The 18,217-nt window shown below is 39.1% G+C and overlaps 1 protein-coding gene across 11 annotated transcripts in view; it reads right to left on the bottom strand.

Annotated features, from left to right (window-relative positions):
* The window catches only part of oxr1a (oxidation resistance 1a), a 152,374-nt gene that overhangs the window by 15,173 nt on the left and 118,984 nt on the right, over nucleotides 1-18,217 (bottom strand). For 6 of the 11 annotated variants that reach the window (XM_054781623.1, XM_054781628.1, XM_054781621.1 and 3 more), the window contains 4 exons: nucleotides 16,932-17,045; nucleotides 5,123-5,275; nucleotides 3,801-3,985; nucleotides 481-1,148 (listed from right to left, as the gene is read on the bottom strand). In XM_054781623.1, coding sequence (XP_054637598.1) covers nucleotides 481-1,148; nucleotides 3,801-3,985; nucleotides 5,123-5,275; nucleotides 16,932-17,045 — 1,120 coding nt within the window. The remainder of the gene's footprint in view (nucleotides 1-480; nucleotides 1,149-3,800; nucleotides 3,986-5,122; nucleotides 5,276-16,931; nucleotides 17,046-18,217) is intronic. The other 5 variants (XM_054781632.1, XM_054781626.1, XM_054781627.1 and 2 more) reach the window with 2 other exon arrangements.

Consider the following 18,217-nt stretch of genomic DNA (forward strand, 5'->3'; position numbering starts at 1 on the left):
TTTATTTTGCTGCTTTCTGTACTGTAGTTTTCGAAATGTAATGAACTGTACATAAACTGAAAACATTTACTTTTTTTTTTTCTTTTTTTTTGCCAGAGGCTAGTATTTTGAATAGTCATGACAATGACTATTTGGCTACTCGGTGGGCGGTATATAATGCTAATGCTGCCCTGATTGCAAACAGTGCCTTTACGGTTTCAGAGATGTTTAAAGCCCAGCTTTGCCAAAAAGTCACAATCGCCCCTCTCCTTGAACCAGACCAAAGCAGAATGGAAATACAGTATAAAAGACAGGGGAAGCTTGCAATTTTTAAAATTAGGGATTCAAAACTTCCTCATCACACATTATGATCAACAGCTCAACTCTACCAATTGGTACAGGCCTGAAAAGAGATATTTCACCAAAGAAGAATAATTAACTGTGATTTAAAGTTTAACTGTGTTATAAACATTTTCTTTCTTACTAATTGAATGTGTTTACCCTGTGAGTTGTTGCCCTTTTGTTCCCATTCTACATCATCCTTCTCCACCATCTCTTGTTGCATAGAGTCTGTTTTGGAAACTTCCGTCCCCTCGTTGGCATTCCCCAGTGGACTGGCTGTGGCAGAAAGAGTATCTGTGGAAAGTGGGGCGGCTGAGCTTTGGGACCCTGGACGAGAGGTGCTGCTGCTGGGGCAGTGGGCCTGGCTAGTGGGGGTGCTGGTAGTGGGTGTGCTTGGTGGCTTCTCTTCACTGTGCTGCTTGGATCCCAATGGGGACTGGCTATTCTTTTCAGTGGCAGTGTCAAGAGGGTTATCCTCTCCTGTGGAGGAGGCCGAGGCCTTTACTGCTAGTGGGTCCTCAGGATGGCTGACTGAGCTGCGGGCACTGCCTGGCACCTGGGAGCCAGTGCGCTCCTCCTGAGTCACGGTTTTCACAGATTCTGTAGACGCGCCAGAAGACTTGTCCAGACCAACATCCTCGCTGGATGCTTGCTCTTCCTCCCGTATGGGGGACAGCTCTGTCTCTGTGAAGACATCTTCTGAGATTGAGCCCTCCGTGCTGCGTGGGGCAGTGCTGCCACTGTCATTGGCCCCTGGCTCCCTTAGGCGCTGCTCTGGGTCCTTCTGCTGTGAGGGATGCCTCTCAGGAGGAAGAGGCTCCAGGTCACTGGAAACATACATGATGTAAAATGAGATACAATCATTTCTACCCATAATGCTTTGCCTTAAGGAGGTTTTTACCCTACAGGCTGTCACGGTTCACTACTACTGCTTTCCTTTATGGCCGTTTCTGAGTTGGTTCTGGGTAAGTTCCCAAAGTTACATAAAGCAAACTCTTTGGTGGGGATGGCGTTGCCTCCCCACCTTGCTGCATGTTACTTCCATTTCAACATACTTGTTATTGCTGAAAACATGGAGGGCCCAAGCAGTTCTTATCTTAATCAGGAAATGCCAAATTTTGACTGTCCAATAACACAAATGTCCTAAAAATATTTTGCCTTACCAGCCACAAAGGAAATTCAATCCAAAAAAAAAAAGAAAAAAAAAGAAGTCAACAACAATCGACAATAACAACTCCACAATAGCCGATTATGCCAAATTCAACAATAGTAAGAAACATCTCATTTACAGATCCTCAACAATAAGTTTATATACAAATATAAATATATATACATACAAATTCATATACAGAAATGACTTATAATTGTGCAATTCAGTCAAAATTGTTACGGTATTATTTATATTCAACGATTTTTATTTACTTGCCTTATTTAATGTCGTCACGTATTATTCCTATTTATTAACAATTTATTTCAAATGTATCACTTTTACTACATTTTACCCTTGTCTTATTATTTTTAATTTTTTTCCTTCACACTGCACAAAGTTTACAGTGTCATTTTAACTCCTATATAGTTTTCCTTCCTTTTCACACAAGAAGTGACCAAAATTTCAATGACAAAGTGTAAACAAGTGAAATATGTTAGGTGTAAACATGTAAAAGTTATGTGAATGAATTATCTATCAATACACATGGAGAAGGGGCTGTGCTTCTTCCTACTACTTTTCAGACATGTTGAACTGTGAACATGTCACTACGTGATGTTCCTTGATACAATTTGGTCAGCATGTCTGAAACAAATAAACCAAATCATATCATACCAATGTTCGGACCAAGAAAAAGCCTTCAATAGTAAACCCATTCTTTTCAAGCTTGAAGTTTACTCTCAACTCACACATTGTATGGTCGTTGACTTCTAAACCACTGACACCACAAATGGTGCTCATAGCATTGTTTTCTTTTATTATCCTGCCACATGCATTGGGCTAGTGTGACACCCTCACAAGACGAATTTGAACGTTTCAGTTGTATATTTATGGATATGACAGAACATCTTAATCCACTGTTGCAACATGCCTGAAACATCTGACATGATTGAGCATTGGGATACATAGGGTATCCCGATTACATACCCTTTGACAGACAGAGAGAAAAAAAAAAATCAATTTTGAGGGGAGCGAGAGCAAGTGACAGATTGCCAGGACAATATAACTGTTCCATGGGCAGCAACTCCCAACCAGCTAAATACAGCACTGGGCCTTCCAAGCTGCCAGCAGAGGAAACCAAAAAAGGAAAGCACTCGCCAGGGCTCCAACACTATATTTATAGTTGCATCATTTAGGCTTTGCCAATAACTTAAAAACAATCCAAGCAAAAGAAAACAAAAGAAAGGGAAGGAAACAATTGATTCCACAGAGGTGACTAATTCCTTCTGCACTGAGAGCAGCAACCAGAGCGTAGGAAGGTGAAGGCATACTTAATTAACCTTGGTATAATTGCCATTTCCTTTTTTATTTGGGTAAACATGGGAAAACAATTAAACTGTCAGTTGGTTGCTGATGTAATCAGACCGTGGGTGCAGCAGAGAAACATTGATTAGAAGAATTTTGCTACATTTCTGTGAGGGTTAGAGCTGGGGGTGGATACAAAAATGCATAAAGCATGAACCATAATGAGTGTATCAGTCTTTTGCAGGGAAGAAAGGCTTTGATAGATAGATATTTTTCAACTAACAAAAATGGCTAACAACCGATGCAAAAAATCTGCACTAATTTGACCTCTCACCACCAAGTATTTTCTTTCATGAGTAATGGTAATAGTTTAGTTTAATTTGATGTAACCAGGTTACAAATGTTCTAATCCGGAATAAAAGAATATAAATGTTTAATAGTAAGGTTAATAGAGTTTGTAGATAGGTTATGCAGTAATACAGAATACATAAATAATAAATAAAGGCGTAAAAGTTGACAGAAACGTGCAAAGCAGGACATATAATTGACGATACCTTAATTAAAAAATAAAAATAATAACAAAATAAATAGTTCCAGGAGTAAAACTGACATAAACATTGTGTAATAAATAGTTACATACATAGTATCCTGTAGAGTGGGAAAGAGTTATTAAAAGTGAAAAAGAAAAGTTTGAAAAGAAAAGACCCCTCAGCCAAACCTTTGACCTTAGCTACCTCAGAAATTGTTTTTGTTTTTAGATTTTTAGTCTGAATTACAACTTTTTATGGAAACTGTTTGGCTTTGACCTAACATCTCTGAAAAAGTATTACGAAGTCTCTCAGAAATAAGGAAAATAATCCCTGGAAGATGAGGATGAACTGAATCAATACCGGCAGTGCACTGAAACAAAATCCTTACAAATATGTCAACATTCTAAATATACAAAATGAAACGTATGTAATATTCTCTTCACATTTTGTTGTGTGTGTGTGTGTGTGTGTGTGTGTGTGTGTGTGCTTTATCTTACTCGGGCACAGTCTCTCTGATCTTGGGGTCAGTGATCTCTTTAAAGATGGCAGCAGACTGCACTTCTTCCAGAGGACACATGATGCCATACTCCTCACACCCATGGGCCTGAACCAGTGGGTCTATCCGGTGTGGATCAAACATGATGTTGTTGGGTGTCACCAGCAACACCCCGCTTACTGCACCCTGAAATTGATGCAGAGAAGAAAAAGCGGGATAGCTGAGTAACAATTTGCCCTTTCGATATGTCATGCTGCTGGTCTGTGTTGCTGTTCCCAATATGCTGCACACAGACAGAAAGTTGTGGTCTTCCATTCATGCGAGGCAGTCCTGCGTAGAAGTTTCAAACCAAAGAAATTAACTAAGATTTTACTTATCACTAACAATGATCAAAACCTTATTGTTACAACTGAGAGCCAATTTGAAACCACAAATCTTCTAAATCAAGTAGAAGGTATTGAGCGTCAGAGCTGACCACTTTAATACTTTCATTTCAGCAGTGGTTCAATACCATGGATCTTTGTGTGCGTGTCTGATGGGCAGGAAAGCTGCCTTGACACACACATGCTTACTGGCAGGCAGTGGGTGACAGACAGGGTGGAGTCTGTGTAATTCAAGGAAAGACATTCTATTCTTGGTGCCCTCATTTACAGTATCTCAGAAAATTGAGCAAATACAGTACCTCACATTTCAGGAACCATTTTCATTATAGTACTACTGCTGAAAAATATTCAACACACAGTCATTGCTGTCTAAAATGGAAACACAAGTGAGTACTGAGACAACTGTGTCTTGCCTACAGTCAATCAAGGTTGTAGCATGAGTGTGCATGAGCGATGCCGGCATGGAGGAGCTGCAGTTCAGTTCATGCTGTAGCATGTATTGTGACGTACTGAAGCAGAGCATGATCCCCTCCATTCTGAAACTGGTCCGCATAGCAATTTTCCAACATAACCACCCCAAACAAACCTCAGAGATGATAACTGTCTTGCTGAGGAAGCTTAAGTTGAAGGGATGGCGTGGCCAAGTCGGTCTCCAAACCTGAACCCAATTTAGCAACTGTGGGCCATCCTCAAGCAGAAGGTATAGCCATGTTTCATTTCGACAATATTGCCCCTTGAGAAGATATAATAAAACAGTTGCTAAAATGTGAGGGGTATACTCACTTCACTTGAAACTGAACTTTTTAGCTCGCAAAAATAAAATGCACTAATTTAACCAAATCGAGTAAAAGTGTGACTGCATTGTGCTAGGTTTGTGCTCTCTTAAAAGTGTTCTTCATTTTCTATTTGTTATATTGCTTAGCAAACCTGGATATCTTACCTTGCCATCAGTTATGTATTTGCAGTTGATCTTAAGAAACTTCTCTGTCAGGGCCTCTTCCTCCTCGGAGGTGGATGACACCACTCTCGACTGGCGGAGGGCAGAAAACACTGGAGGGAGAGCAGCCTCTGGTCTGGAGGGGCCATCTGAGTCCTGAGGGAAATGTGGGTGGGGTCCGGACATTGGTGTAATCACAGGAGGGAAGGGGGAAAAAAAAAAGACACTTGTTAATTCTCTTACAAAGCCATCTCATCTGATAAAAACTGAATCTAGTGAAAGAGTTCTATGAATAATTTTTATTTTGTGTGCTGGGTGAAATTGATTTAAATTGCTGAAGCCTGGGCGAGAGCATATACGCCGTATATACGCTGTTTCACTGTATCCTGGTTCAGAAAATGTAATGACAATAATATGCACTGACAAACACAAAGTTTGTTCCACTTGGAAACACATGGTGTAACTAATCTGTGTCCTATTTGATCATACTAATGCAGTTGAGTCTCTAAATATATTATCCATGTATATAATACTGTATAGAATGAATAGCTGTTTTTCCTGCCTTCCGGACACTTATAAGGTGAAAATTATAGCTACTTTTCCAAAATTTGATACCTCTGAATATTATTAAGGATGAGCATGCCCCTCGTGAAGTAAAGGATTCTTTCTTGCCTCACATGCTTAATTGGAGTTTGTTCATGGACCAATAAGTATTTGAAATCAAGCAACTTCGTCTCATACAGTTAGTGTTATCTAACTAACTGAATTGAAACTGCATTCATCAACAGGCAAATAACCCTGAACAAAATCATTACAAGAAAATCTAAAGGAATGGTTGCAAAATAATGCAAATTCCAAGTCTTTTCCTTTTGAATCAGACACAGTGGGTACAAATAAACAATATCTATATCACATGCACGTAAATTACATTATTCGGGTTTAATTTAATGTCAATAAAAAGCATTGCTCTCAACCAAAATGACATTTCATTTTAACAAAGGAAAGTTTTTTTTCCCCACAGGCCTTAAATGAGAATGCAAAATTGTTAGTAGGCAGCTATTATGCAGCTGAATTACAAAATAGATTTTCCCGACAAATTTATTCATATCAAAATTTTAAAAAGGTATCTAAAAATTGCATTGCACAGTTTGGCCTTTTAAAGCATTCTGTAAGCAATACACTCCTGTTCAACATGTGAACACCGGTTGAAAGAATGCACATTTTGCACTGTTGCAACTCAAGACTGTTCTAAGTACAGCTCCAAAATGGTAAGGGTTTAATTTTATTTGAACATGCATGTAAGTTAAAATGGAATACATCACATAACTCAATTCACAGTTCCACATGTCGGAAAGGAGTAGGAAGAAGCAAAGCTTATTTAATCCTACCCCCAACCGTTCCACGTCGTTTCGGTACATTTTATTCACTTCCTGTATTCCATATGTGATTTTTAATACATAGAATAATAAGGTAATGTAACAATATGATGATGTAATAATTAAGATTTTCACAATTTATATAATAATCAGTATAATATTAAATAAATAATAATATAGACAAGCATAACACACGTTCAAGACTCTTCTGCCTTGTATTTTGCAAACATCAACTGCTTGTATTGTTTTTTTGTGAGATTTTCTATTTGTATTTGGTCGTGTGTGTCCTTTCTGGTATTTCCAAATAGCATTATTTTAGTTTCACTTAAGTTCAGAGATAACTTTTTTTTTTTTATAAATCAAACCATCTTTTTAATATGGCCATTTCATCCGTGACTTTTTTAAATTAGCTCTTGTATGCTTCATGCACACAAGAAAATGCAGAAAGAAGAAATTGGAGCAACACACAAATCATTCTGAGCAAGCAACTGACTGGAAAACAACATCCATCCATCCATCAATCCATCCATTTTCTATGTCGCCTATCCTCATTAGGGTTGCGGGGTATGCTGGAGCCTATCCCAGCGGACTTCGGGCGAGAGGCAGGGCACACCCTGGACTGGTCGCCAGCCAATCACAGGGCACATATAGACAAACAAACATTCACACTCACATTCATACTTATGGACAATTTAGAGTCGCCAACTAACCTATTTTTGGAATGTGGGAGGAAACCAAAGTACCCGGAGAAAACCCACGCACACACGGGGAGAACATGCAAGCTCCAGTTTAACTGAAATACACTGTTGTTCAGCTGAAGTTTAGAACCATGGCTCCTACAGTAATCCAATGTTCTTGTTGATCACTTTTTCACATTTTTTTTAGGCATGCTTGATTCAAGTGTGTGGGAACGTAGCTCCAAGGGGTAAACTGGCTTTACAAAGGGCATCCACTCTCTGTAAACTATTTTTGTAAACTTCTCTTGCCATCCATCCGCAAATGTTCTCAACTGGAATTAGTTCAGAGATAGTCCAAATGATTGATGTTATTCTCCTGGAAGAAGTCCTTTGTCAGGCGGGCATTGTGAACTGCAGTGTTGTCCTTTTGAAAAACTCAGTCATTACCACACAGATGAGGGCCCTCCGTCATGATGGACGCCATCTGCAACATCTCCACATAGATACGCCGTTTGATGCCCCCACACAACCTGAAGCTCTATTGTTTAATTGAAGGAAACGTACCCCAGATCATGATTGTTGCCAAGTCCAAACCGGCAATTCTGCGTTGTTGAATACATGGAAACAGGAACTGGAAGTCAGCTCTGTCACCCGTCTATGATGTCATCAGCGGTTGATGCTGTTGTTCTTTGCTAACACAGTTCCGCCAAAGAAGTCTCAAACACAACACGTTTTAGTATTAATTATAGTTTTACATGCATGAAACAATTCTAAATGTATATAAATGATGAATGAAAGGCATAAATGAACATCTAAAGTTACTTTTGTTGACAAATATGGCGATGTGGCAGCTGTGATCAAAAGAAAAGCAGAAATTTGAGGTGAGAAACACTATATAACTCATGAAAAAACACAAAGGTGTTGGTGTTTGTCTCGCATTTCCATATCTCGTTTTGGTCCCGCAACCACATTGTGTCTTTGTATCACGTCTTCAATGAAGGTAAAAGTGACCTTAAATGTTAATTTATCCCTTTCAATCGTCATTTTTATTTATTTATATGCATTTCAAATTGTTTTATCCATGTTAAACTATAATTGTAAAATAAATGTATATTTCGTATATATAAAATTGTAAAACTATAAAAATATGTTTTGTGTTAATATTTCTGGCCTTGCCATGGCTTAATTGAATTTACATGAGTTCTTATCGGAAAAATTTCATCGGTTAGAGTATGTTTCAGTTAGAGCCGCACCTTCTGAAACGAGTTAACGACGCTAACCAAAGTTCCACTGTATAACATTGTTACGTGTAATTTCTCGTCATTAAATCAGTTTGCCAATAATGCACCAGATGTTTCTTCCAACTGCACAACGCAACTTTATCATGTCTCAGTAAAACAGCCATGTTGACACAGACACCATGAGCAAATTTGTTGTTGTTTTTTTTCCTTTAGGACACAGAACTGTAACTGCAATCTGGCACAGATGGTGCATCTGATGGACTGGAAACACAAGGTGTGGTAGTCTTGATTTGATACATAGCTTGTTGTCATACAAAGACTGCACCACAGGGAGAGTGACTGAGGTCTATCTGAATTCATTGCCGAATGAAACCTATCTGAGCAACATTTTGTAAGATGATACAGAATGACTGACCAACTATTGCTGAAGATTACTGATTACTGAATTGACAGAGAAACTACAATAAACTAGAACCCAGGCCCAACATTTCTATTTGTGAATAAGTACCCAAAATGAAAACATTTATAGATATCCACATCCTGCACATGCCTGAACTCTGAATAATTAAATAAGGCCCTCCTTTGCAATGCTCACAAAAGTGAAAAATTATCACACTGGGGAAAATAATGATTTGATTTCCTACTGGTTTTATCAGTTTACCCTTTTACAAAGACATGATTAGTTCAAAATAGGCTCAGCCACACTGAAGATGGGCATGGATGTGTCTTCCACCATGACAATGACCCAACGCACCACTGGAACAAAGGATGGTTTCAAGAAGAAGCACATTATCGTGGAGTAGCCCAGTCACTCTCTGGACCTTAATCACATGAGTTGCCAAGTAATATGGAAAGTATCTGTAAAGAGGAGTGGACCAAAACCCCTCCTATTACAAGCCACTCCAGCAAGTACAAAGTTATGTACAGTATTTAACTCCATTAAATACTTATTAATTTATAACCTTGGTTTAATGTTCTTTTTCAGGTGTTTTGGTGATTTGATATTCGGTCTCTGACTGTTAATAATCCTATCAAAAACATCGGGACTGTTCATGTCTTTGTAAGGGGGTTAAACAAAATCAAATGCCAAATCAGCAGGGGATCAAATAACTGAATAAACACTGTACAGTATATCCACACCTTTATCAATGCAATGGGTTCTCCCTTTGCTCAAGCACCACCCCCCCTTCAACAATTTGCATGGTAGACTGGTCCACAACGGGTCCTTACAGTGATTTATTTGTGGGCTGGGGTAAAGATTCCATCATGGCTGAAACGGCACAAAGTCAACAAATTCTAATAAAAGTCAATAAAAACAGTTACAAAAAAAGAAATGTTAACAAATAATGGAGGGTTAGATAAGATTAGTTTGATCTTCCATTTTTAGTTATCAGGCCAGATATCAGTTAATAACGACTGACGGGCTTGCCAGATGGTGACAAATCAAATACTGTATATTCCAAACAATTAAGACTTCCACAAATCTGAGGAAGACTAAAAAAACCCTTTCTGAACAAGAAGAGACCTAAGATAAGTGAACAGAGTACTGCACAGGACTGCATCAAGACAACATCCGAGAAGACCTCATTCAGGCAGGAGGTGGAAGATCAATCATCTTTTAATGAAAGCCAGTGTACAAAACACCAAGCAATACAAACATTACACTAAAGCATCACCCCAAAATGACCTGACCACGATAAGTCAATTTCCGCCAAGTGGGATTCCTTATTTATCAATTATAATATTTTAAGTTAGAGCATAGAAAACCTGTTTACAACCTACACTTGTATGACCCACAATAGTAAATGCAATAATACAAAATAAGCCATAATATAGACTCACATGCTAGCATTGGGAGAGTTCCGTGTTATAAGTCCTGCGACGGCTATTGCCTCAAAATGTGACATTGCTGACACCTAGTGACCAGTGTAGAATACTACATACCATGTGTCTTTCAAAGCCTTTTCTGAATGCCCAACATTTATTCAAGTTAATTTAGTCATTTTTATGCATGGAAATGCTTAATTTAGGCCAGAAATAATACATTTTGCTTAAACATGCATATTTTTGGCCAATAATAGGCTGTTTATCAATCAATATATTTTGAAACCATTATAGTGTGAAGCCATAAAATTCGAATTGCGATGTGGCGGGGGACGACTGTAACCTATTATGATCCCTTAACAGAGAATAGGGAAGACCACAACTGTGATATGTTCTGAGGGGAGGCTCACTGTGCCAAACTTCGAAAACTGCTTCAATAATGTAATGTGATATGAATAATGTGATATGAATAATGTAAATGTGATATGAATAAAACATACATCTCTTTTTTTACTGAACATGTAACAAACATGGATGTTTCCTTGGAACATGTGACACCTCGCTCAAAGTTTTGGGGATATCAGTTGCGTCATTTTTGTGTAATCCTGCTTATAAACCATCCATCCATTTTCTATGCCGCTTATCCTCATTAGGGTCACAAGGGTATGCCGGAGCCTATCCCAGCTGGCTTCAGGCGAGACTGGACTGGTTACCAGCCAATTGCAGGGCACATATAGCCAACCAACCATTTACATTCACATTCATACCTATGGACCAATAGAGTCGCCAATTAACCTAATGTTTTTGGAATGTACCACGCAAGCACGGAGAGAACATGCAAACTCCACACAGAGATGCCCAAGCGAAGATTCAAACCTAGGTCTTCCCGATCTCCTGACTGTGTGGCCAACATGCTAACCACTGCTTATAAACCAATGCAATAAAAACGATACATCTTGCCTTTGGGATTTCACACTTGGGAGTGTTAACAAAGGGCCATGAAAACATGACCTCCTTGGCAGAGGTAACAAATCAGAAACACAAGAAAAGACAGACTTCTGGAAAGAAATACTAAGAGACCAAAGATAGCTAAAGGCAATGAGAATGCCTGCAGTGAGGACAAAGAACAAAAACGGGAAAAAAGAGGAAACAGGACTGTGTGTGGGAGTTTTTATCAATGGGGATTTGGAGCTGGAGAGTCGGAACTCATAGAACTGTCTGGTGTTCCACTGACACTCACCCACACAACTCCTCCTCACTGTCTCCTGGTACTGTCAACAAACATTCTGCAGCTACTGACCCACACTGACACACGCACCTCAGACCATGGCAGACAGGGGAAGACTGAGGGGGGGATGGCAACGTCTTAAAACCACTACACGCCTCTTGTAAAGTTACTGTACGTTTAAGAAAAAATTGTTGGGACAGACAGTGTTTTTAATCTGCTGAGACCTGCTCGTGTCAATAGCGTTGCAAGCCAAGGACCGGGTGTTCCAATGAGGTAGGCAGCCGTGGGAATTTGTCAGCGTTTTACCAGCTTGTCATCCACTTCACTTACAGTGAACCCACCTCACCTACACAACTGCAATTCATGGCTCCACTTCACTAGCAAGTCACTTCCTAATGACTCATTCATGCTGAAATTCCTCCTCGATGGTTAAATATAAAAGTGGAGGCCGGTTTTTCTAAGCGGTAAAACAGACAGACACACCTGAAAGCCAAAAAAATGCATCTAAATTACACAGCACACACCTGGGATGAAAAATGTGGCTACATATGCCATATGTCTTTGCTTAAGCGTACAGTATGCTTAGCCAACATTGGCTTATATCCTGTGTAATTAAACGTGATACACCTGAGAAAAATTATTACAACTAAAACTCGATTCCTACTATTACAAATATGAGGGGTGGAATGAGGCCAGTAATTAACCACTCTGGGCTAAGCTGTGAGAAAGACATTGATGCTGAGGAGAGAAGATGGGGGTAGAACAGTATCAGGATACAACTGCAGAAAGGCAACATATATGAATGCAAGTTTCCTTTACAACAAGTATAGTTGTTTTTAATTGGACTGGATTGAAAAGTACAGTAAATAACTGCAAATGTATATATATATCTCACAGCTCCACCTCGTGGACATCACAGCCAATTCCATGCAACCAAATAAGCAGTACAAAATTTGACAAACCTATTTCATCATCAAGATGATCATATTGTTACTTGAATACTGAGTAGAAATGTCAGACTTTTATCATTATCACAAGAGTGGTATCAAACATAATGTATCTGATTTTGGCTTCCTTGTACATTAGCTTAATCAATTACCCCCCACAAATTACCCCCCACCTAAAAGACGTCAGGACAGACTGACGAGGCAAATTTAAGGAAGGGAAATATTGTGAAGGTGACAGCAATGATGAGTATGTGAGTGCTTGTACTGTATGAGTGTGTGCATGCACAAATGTACATATCATCATGGGCACACTGAATAGGACAACAAGGGCATGCCGGCCCGCACAGATGACAAGAGAGCTACTATGCCAACAGGCGGGTATAGCTGCCAAATAATCCAATGACAGCAATGCAGGCAGCTACAAAGTCAGCCAGTTCTGTTCTGCAGGGTTTTTGTTTTTTTTGCAGCCAATATCAACAGGCCTGCAGGCCCCCGCATGAAGATACTTCAGAGATGCTTCATTTGACCTTCAGCTCAATGAGAAGACAGAAACGCATTGGGTGAAAAACCTTTATGTTGCAAAATTACAATATCTCATGATACATAGTTAATAGTTTTCTTAATCTGGCAGATCTTCATTTGAGTCCTGACAAGTATAACTTTCTAATAATGGGAATTAAAGTGTCTAGAACTCATGGACATCACGAGAATGAAGATGTTTTGATTGGCCTTTTGTCGTTAGGTGCTTATTGCTGGACTATCTCCAACAGAAAAAAAAAATCAATCTGGCTTGTCGGGTGTGTTCACGCTAATAATAATAATAATAATAATAATAATAATAATAATAATAATAATAATAATATGGTTCTCTGACTCAGACGAAAGCTTTACATCGTACATTCAATCCTGCTTCACTTACTCACTTTGGTCTGTGTAGTGTTCATACGAGTATAGTTTGTGTGTAGTGGACTTTCTTTCTTGAACTGGCACTTCTAGAGTGCTATGTTGAGACATCACAGCAGTCTTACCTAATATATTTGTAGGATGGCTTCAATGTCAAAAATGAGCTTAGTTGATTATGTGCTATATTCTCTCTCGTATGTGCTGTCACTAGTGCAAAGGAATCAATGAAGATTCACTGGGACATACAGTCAAACCTGTCTTAGCGGCCACCTTTATAGAAGGGCCACCTGCCTATAGCAGCCACTGAAAAATCCCCCCCAGCAAATTTACATGTTATAGACCCTGTGTATAGCAGTCACCTGTCCAACGCAGCCAGCAGCCACCCATTTTGTCTCCCTTGGTCAATATCTGACCTGCATATAGCAGCCAAATTACCGACTCAAGTAGAAGCTTCATGCACGAAAAAGTTTTTTTTTTTTCCCCAATCAATGAAGCCGTCGTGTGTAGACTTTAATTACTGAGTCCTAGCTCAGTCACAATCATTCACAAGATCCACACAAACTGTCAGTTGTTCCACATAAAAAAGCCGTCTTCTTTTGAGCTTGCTATTTCCTGGTTAAACATGTAACCATAGGCTGGGAACAGGACGTGCTCCCAGCGACGCTACAATAAAAAAAAAAAAAAAAAACATACGCCAGCATGCATGCGGCAGCGGGAGCAAAATTGAGTTTGGTTGTACTTAACTGAAGTATTTTATCAGTTATCAGTTATTATTAAGCCTCTAGCTTCCTTTTAGTAAGTAAAAACCTTGGCTATGATTGCACTACATTGTCATGTAGACCTACAAAGTACACTTGGAAGAACAAGAGGTGAATAAATGTATTGCAACTGATGTGAAACTGATGAGGGGTAGGATTAAATAAGCTTTGCTTCTTCCTACTCCTTTTTGGACATGCAAAATTGTGAATTGTACTATGTGATGTGCTACTGTTTGACTCATGCATGTTCAGGATTAAAACCATGAACCATGATAATAACAAGCCTAGTAGTGCTGTACAACTTTTATTAGCAGTCCGCAGTGCCATCTACTGGTCAACATTATTATTATTTTTTTCCCCTTTTTTCCTCTACTGGTCAACATTCAAACTGGACACCAACCTGTCTATAGAGGCCACCTGTCTATAGCGGCCACTTTTGCAGACTCCCTCTAGTGGCCGCTATAGACAAGTTTGACTGTACTATGCTGCTCCATAAATTGTGTTTGATCATTAAAACTGGGAGGTGTTTGCGTGCTGACCAAAGTCCCAAAGGGGTCCCCAGCTTCTGCAAGACATTTCCCTAGTTCACAACTTGCACGGTCCTGTGACTATATCGCCCCCTTTACCTACTCCGACTTCTCTTTCAACCATTTTTAAATTCCTCTCCGATTATGAAACGCTTTGTTTGCATGTCATGGCTTCTAACGCAACATGCAGACTCCTACAGATGAGGTCTTCACAACTGTATATAGCAATGGGAGAAGTGTGTGACTATTGGTGGTATCGATGTAGCAAAAGACTAATAACTGTGCCAAGTTTCGTTCCTCTCAGTCCATGGGAAGTGGGTCAGGAGAAATCATTAATGACCGTCCCTTTTATACTGTACAGTATATGACTGTCCTAAATTTCTATTACCAAACATTGCTGAAAAAATGTGTGGTGCAGTTGGTTAGATTGTTTGCAAAGTCATTTTATTTACTTCAAGTTTAAACTCAATTTGTAAAACCACAAGTGCCAGATGTATCAACTAAAAGAGAGGCATCTGCCGTAATTTCTTTTCAGAGCATCTGTTTTGTATTAGGTGATGCTGGCTGCAGTAGTACTATGCATTTTCAAGAATAGTCATAATTGCCACAAAGCCTAAAAATGCTTGCAATTACAATGTGGAGAAAAAAACAGAAACTGAGGAGGTTATTAAGTTCCTTCCTGAAATCACTTGGATGTTGCTCCCAAATAAAACACACAAACACCTTCCAATTGACACATTGGATAGGGTAACGCTCTCTTCCAAGCACACTTCCTCTGCCTGGAATACTGTAATTGCTGCTTGCCTATGAGAGTTCTACCATTCATTAGTTCCTCTAAATATCTGAAACAGCATCACTTTGAAAGGCTTAATTTCTTTGCAGTCACAGCCCTTAACTCTGTTCCTCCTCCATGGAGAGCTGCAGAATATGCTCCTGTTCTCACAGGCATGACCCAAATAGATAAGTAGTAAATGAACAGGAGCCTTTCTTTTAGCAGCCGTGGAGAAAGAAACAGAGCTGAGAGCAGAGGAAGTGCTTATGGTGAGAAGCTGTTGAAATTCAAGTGAAGCGGAGGTGAGAGTGATGGTGAAGGAGACATCATCAATTTTTCCCCATTTTTAAAGACACCAGCAGCCAACAAACATGTTAAATGTATAACTGGGCTGTGTGTGGCATCACATGATTTGCTCATTTAGATGCTGGAGACATTAACTCAAGGACATTTCTCACATTGCAGGTCTGTAAAGGTTATTCAAAAATACACGCTCATCAAAACAACAATGGCTCATTAAAATAATCATTGCATTCAAATATCTTCATGTACTCTTACACACAACCGATTAACATTCAACTCATTACACAAACCAGTTGGGTTGGTCAATTGAAAAATACTTTTGGCTGCTTGGGCGCAAACTAAGAACAAAAAAACTGATCTGTAACTTTACATACCACAATGACAACGACAACAACCCTTATTCGCAAAGCTACAAAAACATCTGAGGACACTAATTTGCATACCGTGAATATCCCACACGTGGACAAACCACTTAAACTCCTGGTTTTATCCAAATTATATTCATAACATGACACAACAACAACCGTGCGTTCTGCCATTCATAAACAACTGCGATGTATTCCGGTATGCACACATGCACCATTTTGGGAACAATGTGTCTTTCAGTGTTAATAGATGTTAATAGTGTTATAGTGTTAATATAGCATTTGTACACCGCTCTTCAAATGCATTTTTTTCTGTAACTGAAAATACAAAAATCACTTGAATGGCACAACTGAGATGTGTATAAATTCTATAGCATAATATAAAAGCACAAGGGAAAATGACAAAGTCTTGCTTTGAGTGCAAGAACAACAAAATAATATATTTTTCAAGTAAATAAATGCAGACTATTACACACACTTCATGTTTCATCCCTTAGAATTACTGGCTATTTTATTGCTTCTTGTCCTCCTTTTCTGTCCTTGACAGCATGACATCATTCTGAATGTTTGAATGCTGTTGAAAGGCCCAGACTATGTTCCCTGTTTGTGTGCAACTGTGTTTAACAGCTGTGGATGACTTGCTGTGGAACCACACGCCTTGGGGTCAACATTATTTGTTGTACATTGTCATGTCTGCTTGTAGGGCGTAAACTTGCTTTATTTGAGTTGGCAGGACTTTCAAGGATAAATCAACATGTCAGCTGCCAGCGGACATCAGTTATATGGTAAAACATATAAAAATCTATGGGCGGCATTTGTTGACAAAAAGCTCAGGGTGACCAATACTTTCATAGTGTATAAGATTATGCATCAGAGGTGTGGTCAACATACCGTCACCTTGTCTAAATCAGCTTCTGAAGAGGTGGGAGAGAGGGGGCTGATGGGACTGAGGGAAGGAGAGCTTCCAACACTGGAGACGTACTCAGGATCAGGAACATACAAAACCTGAAAACACAATACATGTACGTGACATTGCCTTTGTGCAAACACGCATGCACATCACATGTGCATGCACAAGGGAAGACTGGGGAGAACATATACCTATATAAACATAGCTTAACTACTCTACATGTTTTACAAGTTGGTGATGACAAAAACAGAGAATGGAAGTTCCATACTTGAGCAACTGTCAGTTGCCACTGGAGTGTGTCAACACAGCAAATATACTGCTACTAAAGGGAAGCGTTAATATAGGATAAAGAAATTGCAACAAAACAAAACACCCTTTCATTGAGGTAAAGTATTCACCCCCCCTTGGATATTACAGCCTTTTATTGCTTTTATCAATGCAATTTGGCTTTTTTGAAGAAAAAATTGTGCATGTGCATGATGGTCGATACTTCCTCCTCACTCTCCCCAGCGAGGCGCATTTGACTTGATGGATTATTTTGTCTTTCTATTCACTTGTATTAAAAAAGTCCCCCGTCAATTGTCTTTTCAAGACCTCCCACAAAGAATGGCAAAAGATCATAGGACATTTCTTTAAAGCAGAACAAGACAACGAGGAGTCTAATAATAAGAAAATTTGATTTATTAAAAATAAAAGCCTGTGCATCTGAACAAGACGTGTGAGAATCACAATCTCAACGTTTTCGGAAGAATTATGCAGCCCTACTATCTGATATTCACTGTTTTTGGACTTTCTGGGCTCTACTTTACTAATTTAGCCTACTCTCTGGGTTTAGCAAGTGAGCAGATAAAGCAGTCATGAGCCATCCATGTCTTTTGTGAAAGGTTTGGCAGAAAAACATAATGAAGCGATTGAATATAATTTTGGCTGAAAGCAAAAAAAAAAAATACAATCAAATAAAACCTTGTTGAGGTATAGGAAAGGTAACCATTTCTTAAGGACTCTGACTTGAAAAGTTACCAAGTACTGCTAATGATGTGGATTCCTTCAATTTTTAACTTTTCATGTCCTGGTTGTGTAATATTTGGGTAGGCAAAGTGCACAACATGAGGCATGTTTTTGCTTTTGATCAGTGACTGATATTATGAGATTTAGTGTGACTCATGCAAGTTCTGACTTGTTCTGCAGACAATGAGAATAAAATAGACTGTGGTGTAACTCCAGCAGTTTAACTGTTTTGGGATATTTACAGTACTTTGCATGGCTA

The sequence above is a fragment of the Dunckerocampus dactyliophorus genome, chromosome 7, assembly GCF_027744805.1.
Source record: "Dunckerocampus dactyliophorus isolate RoL2022-P2 chromosome 7, RoL_Ddac_1.1, whole genome shotgun sequence".
NCBI lineage: Eukaryota > Metazoa > Chordata > Actinopteri > Syngnathiformes > Syngnathidae > Dunckerocampus > Dunckerocampus dactyliophorus.